The 23,478-nt window shown below is 46.3% G+C and overlaps 5 protein-coding genes, 1 non-coding gene and 1 pseudogene across 7 annotated transcripts; 4 read left to right on the top strand and 3 right to left on the bottom strand.

Annotated features, from left to right (window-relative positions):
• Positions 1-807: 807 nt before the first annotated feature.
• On the bottom strand, positions 808-2,121 carry LOC112343571 (pentatricopeptide repeat-containing protein At4g02750-like). The gene has a single exon (XM_024667257.1). The coding sequence runs from the start codon at positions 2,119-2,121 to the stop codon at positions 808-810; it is 1,314 nt and encodes a 437-aa protein (XP_024523025.1).
• Positions 2,122-2,244: 123 nt separating this feature from the next.
• Positions 2,245-6,387, top strand: LOC9663459 (annotated as a pseudogene).
• TRNAA-CGC lies at positions 2,817-2,889 on the top strand. The gene has a single exon. It is a non-coding gene; the product is annotated as a tRNA-Ala (tRNA).
• Positions 6,388-13,701: 7,314 nt separating the features above from the next.
• LOC112343570 (G-type lectin S-receptor-like serine/threonine-protein kinase SD2-5) lies at positions 13,702-16,576 on the top strand. The gene has a single exon (XM_024667256.1). The coding sequence runs from the start codon at positions 13,702-13,704 to the stop codon at positions 16,063-16,065; it is 2,364 nt and encodes a 787-aa protein (XP_024523024.1). The 3' UTR covers positions 16,066-16,576.
• Positions 16,464-17,644, bottom strand: LOC9663457. Its single transcript, XM_024667260.1, has 7 exons — positions 17,418-17,644; positions 17,253-17,373; positions 17,042-17,197; positions 16,904-16,950; positions 16,732-16,852; positions 16,615-16,678; positions 16,464-16,570 (listed from the first exon to the last, which is right to left on the bottom strand). Exons 1-7 carry the CDS (start codon positions 17,610-17,612, stop codon positions 16,531-16,533), a joined length of 744 nt encoding a protein of 247 aa, XP_024523028.1. The 5' UTR covers positions 17,613-17,644; the 3' UTR covers positions 16,464-16,530.
• Positions 17,645-17,891: 247 nt separating this feature from the next.
• Positions 17,892-20,781, bottom strand: LOC9663456 (rhamnogalacturonate lyase B). 2 transcript variants are annotated; one of them, XM_024667243.1, is made up of 15 exons: positions 20,619-20,781; positions 20,434-20,555; positions 20,323-20,373; positions 20,154-20,267; positions 19,969-20,088; positions 19,765-19,906; positions 19,535-19,705; positions 19,302-19,466; positions 19,150-19,256; positions 19,003-19,090; positions 18,807-18,948; positions 18,593-18,752; positions 18,421-18,537; positions 18,227-18,353; positions 17,892-18,171 (listed from the first exon to the last, which is right to left on the bottom strand). In XM_024667243.1, the coding sequence occupies exons 1-15, from the start codon at positions 20,688-20,690 to the stop codon at positions 17,935-17,937; spliced, it is 1,935 nt and encodes a 644-aa protein (XP_024523011.1). In that variant the 5' UTR covers positions 20,691-20,781; the 3' UTR covers positions 17,892-17,934. The 2 variants fall into 2 exon arrangements, with proteins under 2 accessions (XP_024523011.1, XP_024523012.1); XM_024667244.1 differs by having other exon boundaries at positions 19,311-19,466.
• Positions 20,782-21,535: 754 nt separating this feature from the next.
• LOC112343569 (pentatricopeptide repeat-containing protein At1g09410, mitochondrial-like) lies at positions 21,536-23,014 on the top strand. The gene has a single exon (XM_024667255.1). It carries the CDS (start codon positions 21,536-21,538, stop codon positions 23,012-23,014), a length of 1,479 nt encoding a protein of 492 aa, XP_024523023.1.
• The last annotated feature ends 464 nt before the right edge of the window (positions 23,015-23,478 follow it).

Raw genomic sequence — 23,478 nt, 5'->3', positions numbered from 1 at the left:
TTCATTCGCGTCAGCTTGTCCACGCAAAAGGAGCTCGGATGAAGCGCGCTCCTGGAGCAAGGACTGTTGTCCTTCTCTCCCGGACAAGAGAGCCCGCTGGAAGAGATTTGCGAGAGGAGCGCGGCATGATGCTGGCCGGGCAGCAGTGGGAGCATTGGCCATTGCTGCGGAATCATCAAGCCCAGGGATCTATCGAGTACCTGGTGATCCACCGGGGCCGGAGGACGAGGAGGGAATGCGAAATCCTGCTGCTGCTGCTGCTCCTGGAGCCGGAGCTTCTCCAGCTGCGCGACACCCAGCCCTCGCTGCGGTTGCTTCTTCTGCCCCCCATTCTTCGCCTTCCTCACGGCGCAAGGCCTGGAAGCAGCGGCAGCAGCGCTAGTTTTACCCGACATGGTTGCATCACAAATGCCGCCACCGCCGCCATGGCTCCACCATCGCCGCGAAGAACCCTAATCTACGATCCAGCAAAATAAGGAGAAGAGATATAGATCACAACACTGGCGGGGCGAAAGAAAGAGAGCAGCAGTTTCAATATAAGAAAGAGATGGCCACAATTATGAGCCACTGGCTGGGCCAGGTGGTCATTGTCCCAAATTGGAAATGTGGATGCTGGCGTAGTTCCGGTCCAATGGAAATGCATGGAGCAGGGATGCAAAGATCCGGGTCCATCTGGGCCCTACAGTTATTTGGCCACTGGCCACTACTTATCCAAATCTAAGCATCGCCATTTATTTAAACTCCTCTATTTAAGCCTGGGGCACATAGATAGCCGTTGACTATTTTGACCATCGTTGACCATTTAGGTTAAAAGTGTTTTGCCAGGGCCGTCGTGGAGAGGAGAATGTAGTTCGAGGCTTGCCTGGGATCGATCCTGGACGCTTGATTCGCGGCGCGAGCTCCGGTGATTGGATCTTCGTGGACTCTACAAGCGCCCAGCAGCGCAGTCCACGCGCTAACATCCGCCGCAAAGGGCATCTCTCGCGTGAGCTGCGAGGCCTCCTCCAAGAGCCCAGCGCGTCCCAGGAGATCAACCACGCACTGGTAGTGCTCCATGTCGGGCTCGATTCCATAGTCCCGGATCATCCCCAAGAACTGGTCGTGGCCCTCGAAGAGAAGCCCGCCATGGCTACACGCCGCGAGGACGCTGGTAAACGTAATCTTGTCCGGGCGAATGCCGTACAGGGCCATGACGCGCAGCAGCCCTGGCGCTTCGTCGTACGGCCCGTTGGTGGCCAACGCCGTACACATGGAGTTCCAGGGCATCACATTCCTCTCGGGCATCTCCGCGAATAGGCTCCGGGCCGAGTCCACGTCGCCAGCGCGGGCGTGGAGAGGGATCATGAGCGCCCACGTCACCCCGTCGACGAGCGGCATCCGCGCGAACACGTCGCCGGCCTCGCGCAGCCGTCCGTTGGCGGCATACGCGGCGATCATCGCGTTGTAGGAGATGAGGTCGTGGCGGGGGATGGAATCGAACATGGCCCGTGCGTCGCTGACGTGGCCCTGGGAGGCAAATGCCGCGATCATGGCCGTCCGTGTGATGATGTTTGGCTCCGGGATTAAGCTAAACATCTCTTTTGCCTGGGCAAAATGCCCGCCCTGGGCATATTCCTGGAGCATCCCCGTGCACAGCACTATGTCCTGCTGGGGCAGCCGCCAAAACATCTCCTGGGACTCGGGAATATGCCCGTGTCGGGAATATCCAAGCACGACCGTCGTCCACGTAATCATGTCCTTGGTCGGCATGGAATCGAACACGCGCTTGGTTTCTTCAAGGAGGCCATTCTCTGCCAGCGCCAGCAGCATCACCATCCACGACCGGATGTTTTGCTTGGGGATTACGGCAAAGATTTCACGCACAGAGTCCACTTCCCGTGCCTGGGCACCCGCGGAGAGCAATCCATTCCACGAGATGAGATTCCTCTCCGGCATTCGACCAAAGAGTTCTCTTGCTCGATCGAAATCCCTGTTCTCGATGTGAACTCTGAATATCGCGTTCCATGCCGGGAGGTCCTTCACTGGAAGAAGATCGAAGAGGGCTTCCGTTTCAAACAAATGCCCGTTTGCGGCAAATGCTGTGAGCATGCAGTTCCAGGAAAATGTATTTCGCACGGGCATTTGATCAAAGAAAACCTTTGTTTCTTCCACATCCGCTCCTTCAACAAGGCACGCAAGAACTATTGTCCAGGAAACTACATTCAAATGAGGCATAAGATTGAAGAACAGTTTAGCTTCCAGAAAATGCCCGTTTTGGGCAAATGCTTGCAAAAGTGTGTTCCAGGTGACAAGATCTCTCTGGCTGGACGAATCGAAGAGCTGCTTCACTGCCTCGACCTCACCCACGCTGGCGTACGCATTGATCATCATGGTTGTAGAGGCCATGTCTCGGATCGAGCCGGGCATTCGATCAAACAGCTCTTTGGCATCGCGGAGATTGCCGTGCTCCACATACGCCTGGATCATCCCGTTCCAGGAGAAGAGATTGGGCTGCTTGATCGTGTCGAAGACGAGGCGGGCGTCGCGGATGGCGCCACATTTGCCGTGCGTCTCGATGAGGAGATTGGCAAGGAATCGATTGCTTGCGTGTGGGCTGTGGAGGATTTGCGTGTGGAGGCGATTGGCTTGGGCGGCATCCCTGGCATCTCGGCAAGCTCGCAGGCGCTGGGCGAGCGTTGGAACGTCCGGGACGTAATCGTCGACAATCCTTGCTACCCATTTCTTACACATCAACAATCCATCATCTCCTCATGCTAAACTTCGCTGGATTTGGATTATTGGAAGATTGATGTGAATATTCCAATAAGAAATGTTGAGGGGGTGTAGCTCAGATGGTAGAGCGATTGCTTCGCATGCGATAGGTAAGGGGATCGATGCCCCTCACCTCCAGCTTGGGCAATGCCACAGCTCTCAATTGGCAAGAAAGATTAGGCGATGCATCGTGGCAAGAAAACAGAGATTTTACTATGTCAACGTAGAAGTAAATTTCTACTTCTGTAGATTTAGCATTGTTTGGAAAGACTAGACCATCTGAGCTACAGGTTTTATATGTTCCATTTGATTAATTAACATCAATGTTACCATAAACAAAATAGACAAATGTTCCAGGTGATAAGATCTCTCGCAGAAGGAAGAACTCTACTACTTGCATGAGTGGAAGAATCCAACCTTAAAATCAAGGAATCGTTTGCTTCCGTGTGTACTCGTGAAAGATTTGAGTGTGGACGCCTGCGGCCGTCGTCCATGGCCATAGTAAGCTTTGCAAGGCGCTCGCTACCTTGCTCGTCAATCAATCAATCATGTCTTCATGCTTACTTCGTGTGGCTTGATTCAATCTAGAAGGAATCGAGCCGGCATTGGTGACGTGCTTCATACCTCAATTCCAGCGTCTATATATCGAGCGCCCAAAAAAGTTGGAGACAATTGCCAATGTCGTCAGCCTCGCTCCCTCCAGTGGTGCTTGAAGATAATAGCTCTTACGTACGCTCACAGGGTTTTAATCGCATCTTTGGCTGATACTTCTCTCTCGCAGGTTGTCATCAGCAATGGGTTTCTAGAGCTCACACTCACAAACCCAGGAGGGGACGTGGCTAGGATCAGCTATGGAGGCATCACAGATTTGCTCGAGTGGAGAAACAAGGAAACAAATCGAGGGTATGGCAAATTCTTATAGAAAACTCCACAGAATTTCCTCTTGTGGGTCTACAGGTACTGGAACTTGGTTTGGAGCTTACCAGATGGTGGTGACAAATTTGACATGTAAGTTTCTTAGAGCTTGATCGTCAGAAACCATGTTTTCTCTTATGATTTTCCCAGAATCAGTGGAACAAAATTTACTGTTGTGTCCAACACTGAGGACATGGTTGAATTGTCCTTCTATCGACCTTATGATTCCACCGAGACAATGGTTCCACTCAACATTGACAAGCGGTAGAATAACAAGATCTCTTGGATGTTTCTCACAGTCACTAAATATTTTCCGCTATAGATTCGTGTTCCTGAGAGGAAGATCTGGATTCTACACTTATGCTATCTTCGATCGACCTTATGGATGGAGTGATTTTAATCTCAACGTAGTTCGTGTGGCATGGAAACTTGGACAGGACAAGTAAGAAAGTGGTGGTTTTTTCCTTCGTTTTCCTGATCGATCTCGTCCAAAAAGCTTCGATTTCATGGCAATCAGCGACACCAAGCAGCGAGTTATGCCATATCCACAAGACAGATATCCACAAAACTCGGAGACACTCGCGTATAAAGAGGCTGTCATTCTCGTCAATCCGAAAAATCCCAACCTCAAAGGCGAGGCAAGCGATTAACCTTTTATCCAGAAGTTCTTCTCAAAGTTCTAGCAGAGATGGAATTTAAAACTTTGGATCTATAGGTGGATGATAAGTACCAATACTCTGGAGAGAATCGATCGACCAAGGTCCACGGATGGATCTCATTCGATCCGCTAGTGGGCTTTTGGATGATCACGCCCAGCTACGAATTTAAGACTGGAGGACCTCTCAAGCAAAATTTGCTCTCTTTTCAAATTTTTAGGGCTCTTAGATTGCCTCTCAGGTTTTCCTTGGCAGCCACTATGGCGGCATCACGCTTTGCCCCAAGTTTCGCGACGGTGAGGCGTGGAAGAAGGTCTTCGGCCCCGTCTTCGTCTACCTCAACTCCTCCAGCACCGATCATCGATCTCTTTGGGAGGATGCGAAGCTCCAGGTGAGAAATCGCGACATTTTCGTTGCTTGATCGATTTGTTCACGCTTCCGGGATCAGGCCGAGGCGGAGATCGATGCCTGGCCGTATAGCTGGCCTGGCTCATCAGATTTCACTCTAGCAGCGGAGCGTGGCCATGTCTCTGGGGAATTTTACGTTTTCGACAGGTTCTTTCATTGCGGAAAAAAGTTTCTACTTGACAGTAGTGATTTTTCGTTGTTTTTCTTCTTCAGCTTCCTTTCTTCCAAATTGCTTCCAGCTGCGTTTGCATGGATTGGCCTAGCTCCCCCGGGAGACGCTGGGTCGTGGCAAGAAGATAGCAAGGCAAGTTGGAAAAAAATTCCTTTTCACGGGTTTTGGATTCTCGATCTGATATGGGGACATACAGGGATATCAGTTCTGGACACAAGCTGATAAATTCGGGAACTTTGAGATATCGAATGTACTGCCTGGAACTTATGATCTCTATGGCTGGGTGCCTGGCGTGATTGGAGACTACAAGAAACAAGGAGATAGCATTACGATCTCTCAAGGTTTGGTGCACGAGTTTATTTCCTAAGCTTTTCATTTCATCTCTTGTGTGTTCTGTGTGTTGCAGGCGGTTCGTATGACCTCGGTTCTCTTGTTTATAAACCACCCAGGAATGGTCCAACACTCTGGGAAATTGGTTTTCCCGACAGATCGGCTGCAGGATTTTTTGTTCCATCTCCAGACTCGAAATACGTGAGCAAACTTTTCGTGTACCAAGAAAGGTGCTTGAAAGAAGAAAAACCACCGTCACAAACATTGCGTGCTTCAGGTTTCGACAGTATGGACTATGGACTCGATACTCCGAAATCTACAGCAGCCAGGATTTGGTTTACACCGTTGGCTCTAGTCAGTGGCCAAAGGACTGGTTCTTCATACATGGCGTAAGGTTCGTTCATGCAGCTGGTTTTAGCTGGTTCTAACTCTTAAAAGCCTTTGAACAGAGTAAAGAGCGATGGAAGTTTTGAACCAACGACGTGGGAGATCAAATTCCAGCTAGACCTTGCGATCAAGGATGAAAGCTACACGCTGAGGATCGCCATTGCTGGCTCTCATTATGGAAATATCAAGGTCTGTGCTTCCCAGAGGAGAAACTTCACTAGATATCTTTATTTTGGTTACAGGTGTACGTGAATTCATTATCATCGTCGCCTTGCTTTGTGACGGGGATGTTTGGGCGAGACAATGCGATCGCCAGGCACGGGATCCATGGGCTGTATAGGCTCTACAGCGTAGACATCAAAGGGGGGCTCTTGAAAAGAGGCGACAACAGCATCTATCTCACGCAGGCCAACAGTCGAAGTCCATTTGTTGGTGTCCTTTACGATCACATCCGGTTTGAAGCTCCCTCCTGTGAAATCATAGAAGAAGCATCATCAAGCCTCTAGTTTACAGGTATGTCCTTTATCTGTTTAGAGGAAGTCCGGTCAAATGAAAATAGGAAACGCTACCTTTGTCTACTTGGATCATTAACCTCCACAGCAGACCTTTCTTCTTTCCCACTTAAGCTGAGCAGGAAGAGTTCAAAGCCAATCTCAGGGAACAGTAAAGCTTCATGGCATAACTCCGTCAGTAACATAAGTTATATACATTTTTTGGAGATTATGAATATTCATAATAAATAGTATTACAACTCTCTATTTACCATAAGATTCTATGTGCCACACAAGTAGATTTTAGTGAAAAATCGAGTTTCCAGCGCTATTCCAGCGCGAATGAATATTAATTTTGGGATAGTTGATAAAACTAAACAAGTAGAAAGTAAAACTCTTTAAGCGAGCATCTACTCCTTTGCTTCCCAAGTGACTCCTCCATGAAACTAAAGCCACTTGCTATGCCTTAAGAATAGCAAGACTCTTCTTAAGGCACTCCTCCATTTAATTGCCAAGACATTTAAGCCATCTGAAGGCATATTGTGATGAATTTTGCTTAAAACCACTCTTAATTATCCCTTTTTTGAAATTTCATGCTAAGTAATTCCAACCCCAAAAAACTGAAAACCAAACAACGAGAGGAAGAAGAAAAAAAAAGTGTTGAACCATGGAGGTGTCGCCAGCCCCCAAACTTGCAAAACCTAGCCACCATACCAAGAACCTATGCCCGATGTAAAGTTCACTTTATTTGAGGCCACAATAATTAACCACAAAAAATGCATTATTTTACAAAGCCTATAACTCCACCAATAAAATATTATAATTTAGACTAATTACTAATGACTTTCCTTCCACCAAGATAGATGCAACATGATGTAATAGCTCTAAAAACATCTGCAAAGTTAACATACTTAGAAGAAAGAGTTGGCTTATTTTTTATACTATAAAGATCCTTTGAGTTTTAAATGACAGCAAATCAATGTTGATTGGGAGTTTGCAGTTATTCATAGCATTTTCTTTTGACCAAGGCACAATATTGTGCTATAAATCATTTTAGCCAATCTTTTTCTTTATCTATCTAAGGTTTGGATTCTTTGTCATTATTAAAAGACCACTCACGTTTCCATTAAGTTAGATTTTGAAAGTTCAGGTTTTATCTCTTGCATTGCTAATGTTATTTATAAATTTAATTTTTTCTCCATTCATAAGCTTGCATTCACTGTTTCATGTTTCTTTATTGAAACCATATCATACTCACTAGTGTTCCACCACCTTCTCCTTCTAAAGTCATTGTTGCCATCATTGATTCTAAAATACTAATACTAAAGCTTTGGTTTGGATATTCTCCAAATGATTATATTCAGGAGTTTATTTCTCATATCTTATACCTTTTAAATTGATTGGGCATTTCTATCAAAAATATCCACTCAAGCCACATCTTACACCACTTTGGTTGCAACTTGATCCTTAGCATCAGGGGAGTAAATATAATTTATCCTATTAAAGGGTATTTTGCCATCACTATCTACGATGGGGATTTGAACTTTACTTTTTCCTTGATAATGAGCTTCTAAGACTAAATAAATAAATAAGTATATAATCATGATTTTATTTAAATTTAGATTAATACAAACATTCAACCTCACTAGATTTATTCTAGATAAAAAAACACAAAGAAAAAAAAATTAAGTGATAGATACAGTAATTGTTTTTCTTTTATAGTTATAAAGAAACCTAATATAATAAATACAAATAACTAATAATGAAATTTTTATAGAGGCAACAATCACTATAATAAATAATAATTTGCTGCACATTGCATGCAACAACACTTGGTTTGCTTAATAATAGTGTCATTCTTATTTAGTATTTTTGAATAATCCAATTGATCAATAATTATAAACATGTTTATAAATTATAAATACAAGATTAATCTAAATATAGGTAATCCTATAGATATGCAATTCCCTACAACTCAATAAACATAGGTAGATACATTTTATATTTATAGTTATATTTATAGAATTAATATTCTGTTAAATTTTGTTTTTCCAAATTACTTCTTTCAAACCATTCTTATAAAATGTGACTGTTAAGTGGCCAGAATCTTCTATTGTTAAAATGGCAAATACTAAGCAATTTAAGCAAAATGCATTATTTTTCCAAATAATATTTTTGTTATTGTCTATTATAAGTAAGTGACCATCTGGTTGAAGATGAAGGTAACAAAAAATATCAATTCTTTCTGAATTTGTAGACCATATACTTTTATTTAACTCAATATCATCAATTACTAAATTACACTTTGTTAATATAGCTCTAAATTTATTATTTGAGGATATTAAACTATTACCATTTATCATTTTTGTGCCATAAAAATACAAGGGACCATTTATTAGTTGTGTTCGATATGGCCAACATTGTGAAGAATCAATGTCATTTTTAACATAAAAAATATTTGAAGGTGGATTATTATCATCTGGTAAACCTTTTGGATAAGATAAACTAGGGTATGGTTCATTAGGTCCTCTTACAGGATTATTACCAAGTCCAATAAAATCTATTGAAAAATATCTATATACAGTTCCAATCATTCCTGCACCATATATTCTTGCATGGTATTCTACTAATCTTAATATTTCTAGAAAAGTATTTCGAATGTATTGGCCAGAAAATTGAAAATTAGTAGGAAGTGGATTACAATTAAGAAAGTTTCTAAATCCGGAATGAACTATATAAATCCTTACCATAACTGCTTGATAACTAACAACAATAGTCTCATGAAGATAAAATCCATGATTATTAAATATAATTGGTTGGTTAATGTCAATACTTTCAATTAAATTCCTAATTCGAGTTATGATCCTTGCAATATGTTGATTACCAAAATAACCAAAACGTCCAATCCATCTTGTTTGAGGTGGTTGAGAGTAAGATAAAATAAAAAATGTAAATAAAAAAACGACTTTAAACATCATTTAAAGGAGTTCTAAGAAATTTAATAATTAAGTAAGAGGATAAAAATTGTGGATTGTATATAAAGTGAATTTCCTTATTTTAAAATATACTATATAATAAATATACTATATATTAAAATGTGTATTTAATATTAAAAAAAATTAAAGCCTATTCTTTAAAAAAATTGTACTATTTAAAATTTTAATTTTGTTAATTAGTGGTATAAAAAGAATAGATATTTGTTTTTTCTCTTTATAAAATTGTTAAAGAAAACTTTTTTAAAATTGCAGTTACAGCGATAAAGATAGTCAACCTTTAATTTTCTTATGACTAATATGTGTAAATTTCTGTAAAGTAGATTTGAATGAGGAAAAGCCAGGAGACTACTCGTTTTAATTTTTGAAGGTGTTGCAGTGCCTAATTGGAAGATGGATGCAAATTGAAAACTTTATCAGTAATCACCCTAGTCTTCAGTACAAGGGCGTTTTGCACATTGCCACTGCTTGATTGCGGAAGCACTTAGCGAGAGTGCATACTCAGAGATGCAAACTTCAGACTCCATTGACTTCTGACACGCATGGGCCATATTGGTTGCTGAGACATACAATTGTTTAAGAAGCCATGGCCATCTAGATGCTTGAGGGGCACCGTGTCAAAGCCTTCCTTTAAAATCTTTCCACCTATTATCACTCTTATTTAGTTGTGATCAAGAAAATATATACAAAATTTAGTTTGCAATTTCAAAATGTAGCTCAAATTACGAAATGTCACGTGATGCTTTCTGTATGGCTAAGTCTGAAAACCATGGATGGTCATGCAAGCTTTTGGCTTGGCTCTTGAGATCAGCAATACCGTTTGCGCTCAAGCTGATCCCTTTGGATGCTCAACCACGTTGATACAAAACCGTTGCTCAAACATCAAACACATCATAGAATTTGGTTTGAAATTTCAAAATCTAGCTCAAATTACGACGCTGACACCTGTAGCATAATGCCGTATAGCTAAGTCCGAAAGCCATGAATGTTCATGGAAGCTTTTGGCCTCCTTGGCGTGGCTCTTGAGATCATCAATAAAACTGGCACCCCTTGCGCTCAAGCAGATCCCTTTGGTCCCTCGAGCAGAACTCCCAGTTGATACAAATCTGATGTCTTGGCATGCACCCAGCTGGGTCTTTTCCTCTTGGTTTCTGCGGAGGAACTCTTCCACACCAGCGTTGTCCTCGTCCAGTCCGCCAGCCTGAAAGCATCCCCCACCTCAGAATCCGCTTCCTTGACACCTTCCAGTTCAAAGTTTTTCATCATTTCTATAGTCGACGCAAGTAACATTCTCGAGGCGCACATCCCTGTGGACGAATCCTGGGGAAGAAAAGCGCGTTAGAGAAAGAAACGGATGACAACCTTGAGAGTGGAGAGCATCCAGCGCTGACAAAATGTCTCGGCCGAGCCACTTGAGCTCCTGTTCCGTGGCGATCATGACTCTGCCACCGATAGGAAAGAGAAGGACTTCGTAAGCACCAGCTTGCAACGTCAGAAGTGCGGGGACGTAAAGGCTTGACATCCGCAAAGTTTACTCCAGCGTAGGTTTCCCAGTCATGTATTCTCTTGCGGCAGCAGTCTCTAAACAAAACAACCTCGGAAACGGTTGCCCAAGAGTCACGAATCCCCTCACAAGTGTCCGAGCTAGAAACGTTGAACGCGTCACAAGCCTGAAAAATACTTCCAATCTCTTCGGTGCTTGTGTGCACAAGCCTCCCTGCGAATCACGAGAACAAAGAACTTGTAAATGGTGGATGAATGACAATCTCGACAGGCGCACTCACCGCTGCTATTGAATCTGAATCTGGATCTATCGAAATCGTGAAGGGTCTCTCTCTCGAGCAACCTTCGAAAGGTTGGCCGTGCCATTTGATCAGGCGATGGAAATGCCGCAGAGGAAGACTTTGTGCATTAGAGGATCCAGGTCGAATGCCAGAACGTGAGCGCAAACGGCTTGTCCGAGGATCCGGTCTGGCCCTGAGAGGCGCGTTTATGCCGAAGGATATCAAGATGCAGAGATCCACTCCTCCACCAGAATTAGAGAAGGTCAACACAAAATCTTGGTTTGCAATTTCAAGATGACAGCTATAACATAATGCAGCAGTTAAATAAAAAGTGATTCTTTCCTCGTGCCTAAGTCCGAAAACCATGGATGTTCATGCAAGCTTTTGGCCTCCTTGGTATGGCTCTTGAGATCAGCAATAAAACTGGCACCGCTTGCGCTCAAGCTGATCCTTTTGGTCTCCACCAGACCCTTGAGCATAACTCCCAGTTGATACAAATCTGATGTCTTGGCATACACCCCGGTGGGCCTTTTCCTCTTGGCTTCTGAGGAGGAACTCCTCCACACCAGCGTTTCCCTCGTCCAGTCCACCAGCCTGAAAGCATCCCCCACCTCAGAGTCCGCTTCTTTGACACCTTCCAGATCGATCAGCACAAAGTTTCCATCGTGGCTATAGTCGACGCAAATGACATTCTCGAGGCGCACATCCCTGTGGACGAGTCCTGGAAGATATACAGAAGAAAAACAAGTTAGAGAGAGAGAAACGGATGACAAAACCTTGAGAGTGGAGAGCATCCAGCGCTGACAAAACGTCTCGGCCGAGCCACTTCAGCTCCTGTTCCGTGCTGATCATGACTCTGCCACCGATAGGAGAGAGAAGAACTTCGTATACACCATCCTCTCGCAAGGTCGGGCTACCACACGCCGACACCAAGTGCGGACACCGAAATCTGGTGGTGCAATATGCTCTCTTGACATCCACAAAGTTTACTTCCATCTGAGCAGCGTAGGTTTCCCAATCACGTATTTTCTTGCGGCAGCTATCTCTGAACAAAACAACCTTGGACTGGTTCTTTAACACGGTTGTATGGAACAATTGCGTCCTGAAAAAAAAACTCATGAAGCCATCAATGATGCACTTCGTTGCAAAGTACCTCCTTTCAGTTCTTAAGGAACCTTGTGTGCCGAGCAGCAGAAAGTAGAGCTTTATGTGCACAAGAATCACCTTGGCGCGATCTTCAGCTCTGGACATATCATACGGCCCCGCCAGGTGCCGAGCAGCATCCTACAAGCAAAAAGGAAAGACTTTTAGTGGCAGTTCAAAGTTTTGAGGAACTGTACCTGACCGGAGGTGTCTCTGATGTAAAAACGCAGCTCATTTCCAGCCCTTGCAATGCAGACTACAAATCTCACGTCGCCATAGATGAAAGCCGGTGGAAGCTCGATCGCTGACAAGTCGAAGGGTGCAACAATGATGTCCCAACTCGAATCTTTTAGCTTGCCCAAGAAACAAGGCGTCCCGTCCACCTCCACCCGATAACAAGCCCTCCTTTGCTTCGCAAAACTAGGAATACATGGGGGAAAAACCTTGTTTCTGTCAGCTGACATGGTAGAACGCAGTCTTTTGTCTCCTGGGGCACTCTCTGTAAGCCTCCGAAGTATCTGGTAAAACGGCAGTGTATCAGCGAACACAACCAAGTCATCTTGCCCGTCTGGCTTCAACATCTGAATGGTGCTTGCGATGGAAACTGCGAAGCTGCTTGGGCTGTAAAAGAACTCTTTTGTTGGTGGAGCGCAGCAGCAAGGAACCTTTCCCAAAAGACTGCCGATGTCAAGCAAGAAGTCACGAATCCCCTCCCAAGTGTTCGAGCTAGAAACGTTGAACGCGTCACAAGCCTGAAAAATACTTCCAATCTCCTCGGTGCTTGTGTCCACAAGCACCCCTGCGAATCACGAAAACGAAGAACCTGTAAATGGTGGATGGATGAAAATCTCGACAGGCTCACTCACCCCTCCTACTGAATCTGAATCTGGATCTATCCGAAATCGTGAAGGGTCTCTCTCTCGAGCCATCTTCGAAAGGTTGGCCGTGGCTTTTGATGAGAGGAACAGTGTAGAGTTGCGCTGGCGGCGATGAGATGGGAATACCGCAGAGGAAGACTTCGTGCATTAGAGGATCCAGGTCGAATCGGCGACAGAGCTCGTCAAGAGTGAAAACTTTATCCACTTCGACCGGCGTTGTCTCACCCCCGTATCGCAGCCACACGAGAACGTTGGCGACTAGCGCAAACGGCTTCTCAGAGGATCCGGTCTGGCCCCGAGAGGCGCCCTTATACCGGAGGATGTCGAGACACAGAGATCCCCACGAGCTCGACGCATTCTGCCCGCATATCGTGAGCATCGCCTCAGCGTCCAGATCGAAGGCAGCACACACATCCTCGGTGTGGAGGAGGCCGTCTTGCCCCACCCGGACGCTCCTCAACAGGCCGCAGTGAGCAATCCAAATCTCCTCCTCCTCCATCCCTAAACCTTTTTAGATTTTCGTATGCATGGGCTAGACTTTACGATCAAGGATGAATGAGTATGGAAATACCAATCATATCTCTCTCTTGGTTGCAGGTCACTCTTATCATCGCCACCTTGCTTTGTCACGGGGATGTATGGGCGTGCGATCCCTAGGGACTGTACAAGCTATACCGCATAAACATGAAACTTCAAAGCATCATCCTCCTTAGTAAGTAGTTTGTTCAAACTTAAAAAAGTTGTGGCAGTCAAATTGCTGAGTGGGAAGCTTATTCACGGCATTTGTGCCACGATGATGGTAGAGAGGCTGTTATGCGCCATAGGGTTCTTGACGCTGTTGGCTACCGCCCAGATCACGAGGTACAATGCTAGCTTGGGTAGTGTTTGGATCAATCAACCTGGAAATGGTAGCTTCGTCTACTTGAATCAGAGCGGCTCAACTGTAAGCTACATGCTCATCTTGGTTCGAGGGAACTTTGGGTGTGGTTTCTATGGGAACTCGAGCTCCTTCGTGTTTGGAGTGGTAATTTTTCGCGAGAGCTCGGCACAGGTAGTGTGGTCAGCCAATGGAAACAATCCGGTTGGAGAGAACAGCACGCTGACACTTAATGGAGATGGGGTGCTCATGATCCTGGACGAAACAGGAAGAATTGTGTGGAACACACCACCAAACTTACAGGTCCAGGCGATGGAGCTCCAAGCATCGGGCAACTTGGTGCTTCAGTCAAATAGCTCTTCCACTCTCTGGCAGAGTTTTGCATCTCCGGGGGATACTCTCGTCGAGGGACAGGCTTTAAGAGCAGGATGGAGGATGAGCTCTTTGGGTGACGATTACTCGCTAGAGCTGACCAGGGAGGAGCTAAAGATGACACACAACAGTGTCAGATCTATTACATACTGGTCGAGGAATGCCTCGACTCTTGGCTCGTTCATACCTTACATGATCTACACAGGAGGGAGCATTCTCCTGTTTGTCACGAGGGAGTCAGACGAGAGCTTCGCAAGGAATGGCACTCTTAGCGACGAAGTCATCAGGATTCCATTCCCAACACGCCAGGAGCAGTCTTTGCGGTATCTCAGGCTCGACTCGGATGGAAACTTGAGGTTATATGAGCTCCTTGGCAACCAGTGGACTGCAACTCGGTCACTTCTCAGCGAGGAAGAGTGCGAGCTTCCCAGCACTTGTGGGGATTACGCGTTCTGTACTAGAGGTGGGAACTGCCAGTGTTTGAATCTTGCAGAAGAACTTAGGAGAGTGAATGCTCAGACATGCGAACTTCGCTCTCCATTTACTTGTGATGCCAACAACACGAATAGGAGTACCCGTCTTGTCGATGCAAGGCAAGACATAGCAGTTCCGGTTAGCTTGGCGACAACAGTACGATCGAATGTCTCGCGAGACATCTGCTTACAAAGCTGTGCTATGGAGTGCACCTGCAAATTTGCACTCTATGCTTTTCAAGGAGGGGACTGTTTAATACTCGACCATGCATCGGGTTTCAGAGAAGCATCAATAGCAAGCAACCGAACTGTGTCGTTGAAGTTGTTCCTGAAAGTGGAGGACTCTGAAAAATCGAAACTCTCCAAGGTTCTACTCAGCATTTTAGTGCCGGTTGGAGCTGCCTTGATTGCCATCGTCCTCGTTTCCCTCTACATTTACAACCAGAAAAGCAAGTCTCGAGCTTCGATGGAGCTTCAAGAGCTGGAAACCGGCCAACTCAAACGTTTTTCGTACAAGCAGCTGGAGCATGCCACGAACAACTTTGGCAAGAAACTCGGGCAAGGTGGATTCGGGTCGGTTTTCCTTGCAACGCTCAACGATGGCTCCCAAGTCGCAGTGAAGCGCCTCGAGAGCTCGAGTCAGGGACAGAAGGAATTCAAGACGGAAGTGAACGTCATTAGCAGTATCCACCACTTCAATCTGGTCCGGCTCCGGGGATTCTGTGCTGAGAAACACCACAGGCTCCTGGTGTACGAGTACATGCCTCGACGTTCTTTAGACAAATGGCTCTTTCTTCGTGACTTCCCAAGCGATGGTGATCACGAGAAAGCTGGCGAAGCGCTCGACTGGAAGACAAGGCTCCGGATCGCTCTGGGAATTGCAAGAGGGCTCAAGTACCTGCATGACGACTGCAGCGAGCGGATCCTCCATCTGGACGTGAAGCCCCAGAACGTCTTGCTCGACAGCAACTTTGATGCCAAGCTCTGCGACTTTGGCATGTCCAAGCTCATGAAGCGCAATGAGTCAGAGGTCTTCACGATGATGCGAGGAACTCGAGGCTACCTGGCTCCGGAGTGGCTCCAGTCCACCATCACCGAGCGAGTCGACGTCTACAGCTTTGGGATCGTGCTGCTCGAGATTGTGAGCGGGCAGAGGTGCCTGGGGAACTCGAGGGCCGAGACGAGCACGCAGTACTTCCCGAACTGGGCGAGCTCTCGCATCTGCCGGGGCCAGATCATGGAGATTGCCGACTCAAGCCTTCACGGAGAGCTCCAGAGCGGGATGGTGGCCCTGTGGGAGCAAGTGGAGCTCGTCATCTACACGGCAATGTGGTGCATCCAAGAGGATTCAGCGCAGCGTCCGTCTATGGAAATGGTAATCCGGATGCTCGAGGGGCGAGTGAGCGTCTCAAAGCCTCCAAACTTTCTCCTTTGAAATCTTTCCACCACATGTTTTGGTTGTCACTCTTTGTTCGTAAGTTGTCATCTGGAGATGACAAGAGGCAAACAGCTTTGAAGCAATCAGTACTGAGATTCAAGTCCTCCTTGCAGATCCTGCCGGAAACAGTCCAGGTCTGCCAGGTTTGATCAGGACCAATCTTGGTAGCATGCTCTGCTCTAACCCCGTCCGCTACATGAAGATTCATGCTCAATCTTCTTCGTAGCGGGCTGGTCTTCTCCATCTGCTTGAACTTCTCCCGTGACGGGCCACCCAAAGTCTCAAACAAGTTGTCTTCTCTGAAAGGCCCGATGACTTTCTTACAACTCGAGGGTGGAAACTTCAATTTTTTGACCTTTTTTGCTGGCTTCTAGATCGAGCGCTTTCCCTTGCTAGAATCGCTGAAGAGAAATATTCCGATAGAAAATGTGGAGAAACATACTTACAAGTTGAGGATAACGGTCAGTCATCGTCTTCTAGCTTTGCTCCTTTCCGTTTTGATCTGGAACAGACGTGAGTATAGATTGAGAATGGGCGAGAGCGTACCTGGAAGATATGGGTGCAACCTTGCGTTTTGTCTTGGCTTTAGTGCGTTCTACCTCGCCTCCAGCTAAACAAGAAACAAAGAAAAGAGTTTTAAAGGAGTAAAAAGCACACACTTACTAGCTTGATTTGTTCCAGAGCTAGACTGCGAGGCCATGGCGAGTTCCTTGGAGTTAGCCTTTTTCTTCTTTCCGCCGGGGTTCATCTCATCAAGCTTCTCCTCCAGCATCGACGTTTTCAGCTGCGAAAGATCGTGCGAGAGATCATCCGGCGAGATGATAACACTGTCTACCTTTTCAGCCTCTAGTTCCATCCGGCACCTTGCAGCCTCGGCCTTCTCTTAGAGAACAAAACACACAGTAAGCTTCCACTGGACGATGATAGACACGCAATTCACGAAGCAAGACAAAAAAGAAAAAAAGAGCTTTACCATTTGCTAGAGATTTGAGCAAGCTCCGCCAGCTGCTGCAAGCGTCGACGGCAACATCCGCCATGCGATCGCTGGCATCGGTGGCTCTCACGAGTCCAATTGAGACACGAGGCATTCCTTTAGCTTTCAAAGCCACGATTCTCCCAGAAGTCGCCCCTGGAAAACGAAGAAAAAGGTAACGAGAGGACAAACTCTCGGCCAAGAACGTTACCACGACCAGCAAGCGCGGACGCGGGACCTCCCAAAACCAGAGTCACATTTCCGGACGAGAACGCGGCACCGATGTAGCTCACGAATTCACTCCACGCTCCACCGATCCCAACCTCGTCTCGCTACAACACCAGGAGACTGTAGAAGTTCCGTGAGAAATGCTTACCAGGTCTTCCAGCTGCTGGATGCTTCGAGTGGCCTCCCAGGTATTGTCGTGGAAATCCGAGACGACGAAGTCGAGAGTGCGAGCGTCCCGCGCGCGCAGCCGAAAGGCGAGAGGGAGGAAGGCGGAGGATTCCCGACCCTCTACCTTGCCACTGGCGACGCCAAACACCGGCTCCAAGAGCTCCAAGTCCTCCATCCCTCTCCAGCCCTAAATTTTCCTATTTGAAAGCTTAGGCCATGACTGTCTCTTCTGTGCTTCGTTCGCCACACTCATTTAAGGTGGTGAGCCATGAACCAAGGACTCTTGCATTGTTAACCGAGCTCCATCAAATACATTAGATATCAAATTAATGGTTACAACAGCTGGCCAGAAATTGTTTTATGCTTATTTGAGAAAATATTATATACCACTGAATTATTTTGAGTGAATTTGTAAACCATTTGCTTATTTGAGAAAATATTATATACCACTGAATTATTTTGAGTGAATTTGTAAGCCATTTATCATGTTATGTCTTTCACAGCGGAGGGGCTTCAAGACGCAAATAGTCGTACATAACCCCGTTAAATACGCTGGCGTATTTTCTCTGTGTGAGGTAGATGATATTCTCTCCCTCCTTGAGGAGCTTCGACTCGACATCGATGCTCCACATCGCGTACAAGCCGTGGATCCCATGGCGAGCTATGGCATTGTCCTTGCCAAACTGGAGTGTGTCAAAATGTGGAGTGTAAAGCGTTGGATCGTTCACCCGAACCTGCGACACCTCCACTGTGTTTCATAAAAAGGAAGTCAATATACTCGTGAAGAACCTGAAGAGCAGCGTTGGTTGCGGCTGCTATTGCTAGTTGTAGCGTGTAGGTTCCCACTAGAGCGACCTTGTCAAGTTGGAACTTGATCTTCCAAGTTGATGCTTTCAAGTTTCCATCTTTCGACTTCCTGGATGGAAACACAAAAAGAAAAACCTTTGGTGCGAAAGAACATGTCCATAGAAATGAAAATTTACCAGCATCCCTGTAAGAAAAACCAGTCGGTTTGCCATTTGCTCTCGCCAACAGTGTATACAACCTCGGTCTCCGGGTAAAGCTCGAAGTATCTTTCCCACAATCCATACTGTCTAAACCTGTGTGTAGAGCAAAACAACAAATTATATAAAAGAATTGCGTAGAAACGCATGCCTGTCAGCTGTGCTGTTCACAAAAGCTCTGTTGACGAAGCCTGGATCAGGATCCGGTATGTAAAACTCAACAGCCGATCGATCAGGAACTCCAATCTCCCAAATTGTAGGACCGTTCCTTGGAGGATTGAAGACAAGTTCTCCGAGCTCCAAGGAAGAACCTGCGAGATTCATTATTCCTGCCTGTTACAAGAAACAACACAATATCTTTTTACCTTCGTGCACTGTAACGTCGGCTTCCATTTTGTAATCTCCCAGAACACCAGGAACGTAGCCAAAGAGGTTGTATGTCCCGGGAATAACATTATGGATCATAAAACTGCCACTGGCATCTGCTTCGGCCCAGAATTGATACCCCTGTGCATTCCAACGAATATTAAAGTCTTAGAGAGCAAAGCTACTGCTAAATACCTTGCTTTCGGTTTGCCATGATCCAGCATTCCCCGGTTTTGCGAGACCAATCCACGCAAGCGACGCAGGAACTTGAGGGTCCGCGTATCTGCAGTGTAAGTAAAGAGAGCCTGTGAAGAAAGACACACCATGTATAAAAGGCAATACTTGTCATAAACTAGCAGTCGTCCAGAAACAGAGCCACGCTCATCATCCTTCACGTAATCTGGTGAGGCAGGCCAGCTATATGGCCAGGAATGAGCCTCCACAAGCATCTGAAACAAAAGAAAATGAATAAAAATTTAGAAAAAAATTCTTACGTTTGATACCTGCTGCTTTGCATCGTCCCACAGATAACGAGGGTCCAAGTTCGCTTGAGCTGAATTCAAGTAGATGAAAACTGGTCCAAATACTTTCAGCCAAGGCTCTCCATCTCGAAAAGAAGGACACAATGCTTCCCCTGCGTAGTGAGCGCTGTGAAACATCTAGCAGGCAAACACTCGTCAGTGAGAAGAAAAAACTTTCTGGTAGGATCGAGAAAGAGCTCACTTACAGAAAGAGCAGTGGGTCCTGCATGCGAGCGCAAGTTTTGCTTCAGCGGGCCACCATTTCGAAACTCGTCACTGGCTGTGATGATCCAAAAACCAACGAGTGGATTCGTAGAAACCCAGCCATGCACCACATTGTCCTTGTTTTCAGCAGAGTACTGGTACTTGTCATCCACCTGCGAAGGTAAGCAAATCAGTCTTAGCTTCTGAAAAGCAGAGCACCATAGTTACAAACCTCTCCCTTGAGCGCCGAATTATGCGGGTCTTCCAGGATCACAGCTTCAGGATAGGCGAGTGCTTTGCTACGTTCAGGTGATCGGTCACTAGATGTCGGCATTTGTCGGAACACAGTGTCGGAAACAGCCATATATTCGAATCTGCAAAACCGCGAGAGGAAGGAAAAAAACTGTGAGGCTTCTTAAAAGTTGCTCTTGTGAACCTGTCACTCCGTGGCTTAAACGTGATACGGCATTGGTTCATGTTGAAATCGGGCCAGCCTTCGGGCCTCTCAAAAATGGCATAGCTATAAAATCCCGTGTTACCCCGAAGAAGCACGAACCTGCACAGATTAAACGAGTTCATGTCCACCTTTTGAAGTATGGAAGTATGTATAAAATTTCATACCTCTTGTCGATTTGAAGAGGAACCATACTTCGGTCGGAGACATATGGACGAAGAAAAGAGACCTCGATTTTGTTGCCATCGCTAGAAATAACACGAAAGCTCGTAGCGTGGTGCCTGTGTTTTAAGCGTTAGATATCAAAAGTTCCACCGAGGTGGCCGATGTTCTTACACATCAAAGGTGTCCTTTCCTCCGGGGACGTTCCAATTCAGATCCCAGTAACTAAAGAAAAACACTGGCATCAATGGGAGAGATCTTTAGCTTTTAAGTTGGCAACCTCACCCTCGATTTGTTTCAGCATTGGCAACTTCTAGCAGATTGTCGATGCCTCCGTAAGAAATAGACGTGATCAACCCCCCGGGACTCGTCAGTGTGATGCGAACAATTCCATTGTCCAGGACAATCTGCAACAAAAGACGATACGTAGTAAGATAGCCTTGGCACGAAACACTTTCTCGAGCTCTCACGTATTTGCCTTTGTCGACGAGACGAACATCGGAGCCTCGCGATCCTCCTCCTTGTACACGACTGGAGAACATTTTCCTGGAACCGAATCCTCTGGGAAGAAAGAAAGAAAGATGGTCAAAACGAGCATCTAAAAAGCATAGCGAGAAAATCCATCTCGGGAAACCAAAACCACCAACGAGCTCTGGAAGAAATAAGCTTGGCGCGCTTTTACTCAAAGCGAAAGCTCTCTCTTCTTCTTCCTCAATCACTCTTTGGGCTTTTATAAGAGGCTGGAAACGCAAAGCTTGTCTTGGAAGAGAAGCCAAGATCGCTCGCTATAAGCTCCATCGCTCGCTGGCCGCAAAGAAACCTACCGATGATCGCGATAGCGCAGCAAAGATCACATTCACCCCGTCCTTCCATGGATGTGCCCGCATTGCCGTTTCTTGGCGCATCGCGATAACAACCTACCTCTAATCTAAAAATTCCCAATACAAAAACCCCACAAAACTTTCCACGTGAAAGCTCTTTCGCTCACAAAATAAGATCCAAGAAAGAAACAAAGAATTAAAACCGCTGCTGGAACTCTTGGAAAGTTTGGATAGCGAACGGATCAAACAGCCAAGAACTAACGCTTTCTATCGAGAAAGCTTAACTCTTACCCATTGGACGAGACGATCGCGACGATGAAAAAGTAGAGAATGGCGAGGTTCCATTTGTTCATGCTGCCAAGCCTCTAGCAACACCATTCCATGATCCACGGATCGCTTTAGCGGCTCCATGGCCTCTCGCTTAAATATTTCTAAACAATCCCTCCAAGTTCTCCACTAATTGTGCGTGAGCTCTCATTTTATAGCAAGCCACAGATATTCTACTTTTTTGAATTTTAGGGCTTTTTATGGATCGCTAACTGATTTTAGGGTTTTTTGGAAAATGCATGGAGCGCGGCAAATGGCTGGAGCTCGTGGAATCGTGCGCGGATCTGGCCGAGGCGAGGAGAATCCACGCGCGCATCCAATCGGTGGTGGCGCCCGACGATCTCTACGCGCGCAACCGGGTGATCGAGATGTTTGGGCGCTCCGGTGGCCCGATTGACGCGCAGGTGGTCTTCGAATCGATGCCTGCTAAGAACCTCTTCTCGTGGGTTCTCATGATCACGGCGTATGCGAGGAATGGTTGGCTCGAGAGCTCCAGATCCATCTTCGATGCGATGCCCCAGCGGAATCTCGTGGCATGGAATGCTATCGTGGCGGCGTATGCCTCGAATGGGCATCTGGATGGTTCTCAGAGGCTTTTCGATGAGATGCCCGAGCGGAACTTGGTTTCCTGGACATCGATTCTTGTCACGTACTCGCAAAGCGGGTGTTACGACGCGGCAAAGCGAGTGTTTGATGAGATGCCGCAGAGAAATTTGATCTCCTGGACCTCTATGCTTGCAGCAAATGCCAGGAGTGGGTATCTGGAAGAAGCCGAAAGAATATTTAGTGCCATGCCCCAGTGGGATGTGATAGCTTGGAATTGTCTTCTCGCTGTGTATTGTCAAAATCATGATGTTGAGAACGCAAAGAGATTTGTTAGGACTATGGTGGAGTGGGACATTACCTCGTGTAATATAATGCTTTTGCTATATGCCCAAGAAGGGCATTTTTGTAAGTGCAACAGATTTTTTTCTGACATGCCACAGACGGACATAGTGTCTTGGAACACTTATCTCGCCGTTTGCATGACTTTTCGGAAACTGGAGGAGGTTAAGTTTGTGTTTGATAATATGCCGCAGAGAGATGCATTTTCTTGGTCTTCCATGATCACAGCATATGCCCAAGAAGGGTATCTTGCAGAGGCGAGGGCGGTTTTTGATTCACTGCCTTTCCAATATCCAGTAGGAAGGACGTCAATCATGGTTGGTTATGCTCAAACTGGAAACCTTGATGCCGCTTACAAGATCTTCCAAGAGACACCACAGCGAGACCTGTTTGCATGGAATGCAATGCTCGCAATGTTTGCCCAAGACAGCGAGAAGCAAACCAAAACCAGAGGGATGCTTGACGAGCTCAAACTCACCGACAATCCAGACGAGTTCTGCTTCACGGCAGCACTGGTTTCGTGCAGCCACGGCGGGAAGGTTTCTCGAGCAAGGAGCTACTTGGCGTCGATGAGCTGTGACTATGGATTGCCTCCAACCAAGCTCCACTACAGCTGCATGGTGGATCTCCTGGGACGGGCTGGATATCTCCAAGACGCGTGCGAGCTCATGGAATCCATGCCTTTCACTGCCGAGGCATCGGATTGGATCGGCTTTGCGGGAGCTTGCAGCAGCCATAGCTCCCGCTTCCATGGATCGAAGCTCGCGCTTGGGTTGGATCCCAGCAACGCAACGGGGCACATCCTCGTCTCGAACATCCTGTGCATGGGCTGATTGACCTCTTGACTTGGTTTGACTGGTTTCAGAGGTTCTTCCACGGCTAGTCTTCAAGATGAGCTATCAAGTCCATGTAAGTTTCATTGTCCCTGTTCTTGGACCCCGTGTCAAACCCAAACCTGATAAGCAACCTCACCATCTTTCTGTTGTTCATGCCCAAGGCAATATCCATGCTTGAGTATCCTGCTTTCCTTCTCGTGTTTGGATTAGCACCGGCCAACAAAATGATCTCAGCAGTCTCAAAGTGGCTCCCGGAAACAGCTCTCATTAGCGGTGTTTGTGTGATCCATCCTTGTGTGTAGTTCGGGCCATCTACCGGAACACCTTTCTCCAGCAAATGTGATACTATTTCCGAGCTCCCAGTGGAAGCAAATCTTTCCAAGAGCTGTGGTGCCAAAGTTTTCCAGATCCCTGCTTTCTTCGTGATATCTTCAACCTTTTGGATCATCCCTATGCCTGGT

The sequence above is a fragment of the Selaginella moellendorffii genome, unplaced genomic scaffold (genome assembly GCF_000143415.4).
Source record: "Selaginella moellendorffii unplaced genomic scaffold, v1.0 SELMOscaffold_165, whole genome shotgun sequence".
NCBI lineage: Eukaryota > Viridiplantae > Streptophyta > Lycopodiopsida > Selaginellales > Selaginellaceae > Selaginella > Selaginella moellendorffii.
The sequence above is the reverse complement of the archived record's forward strand: the minus strand, read 5'-3'. Positions and strand labels throughout refer to the sequence as shown.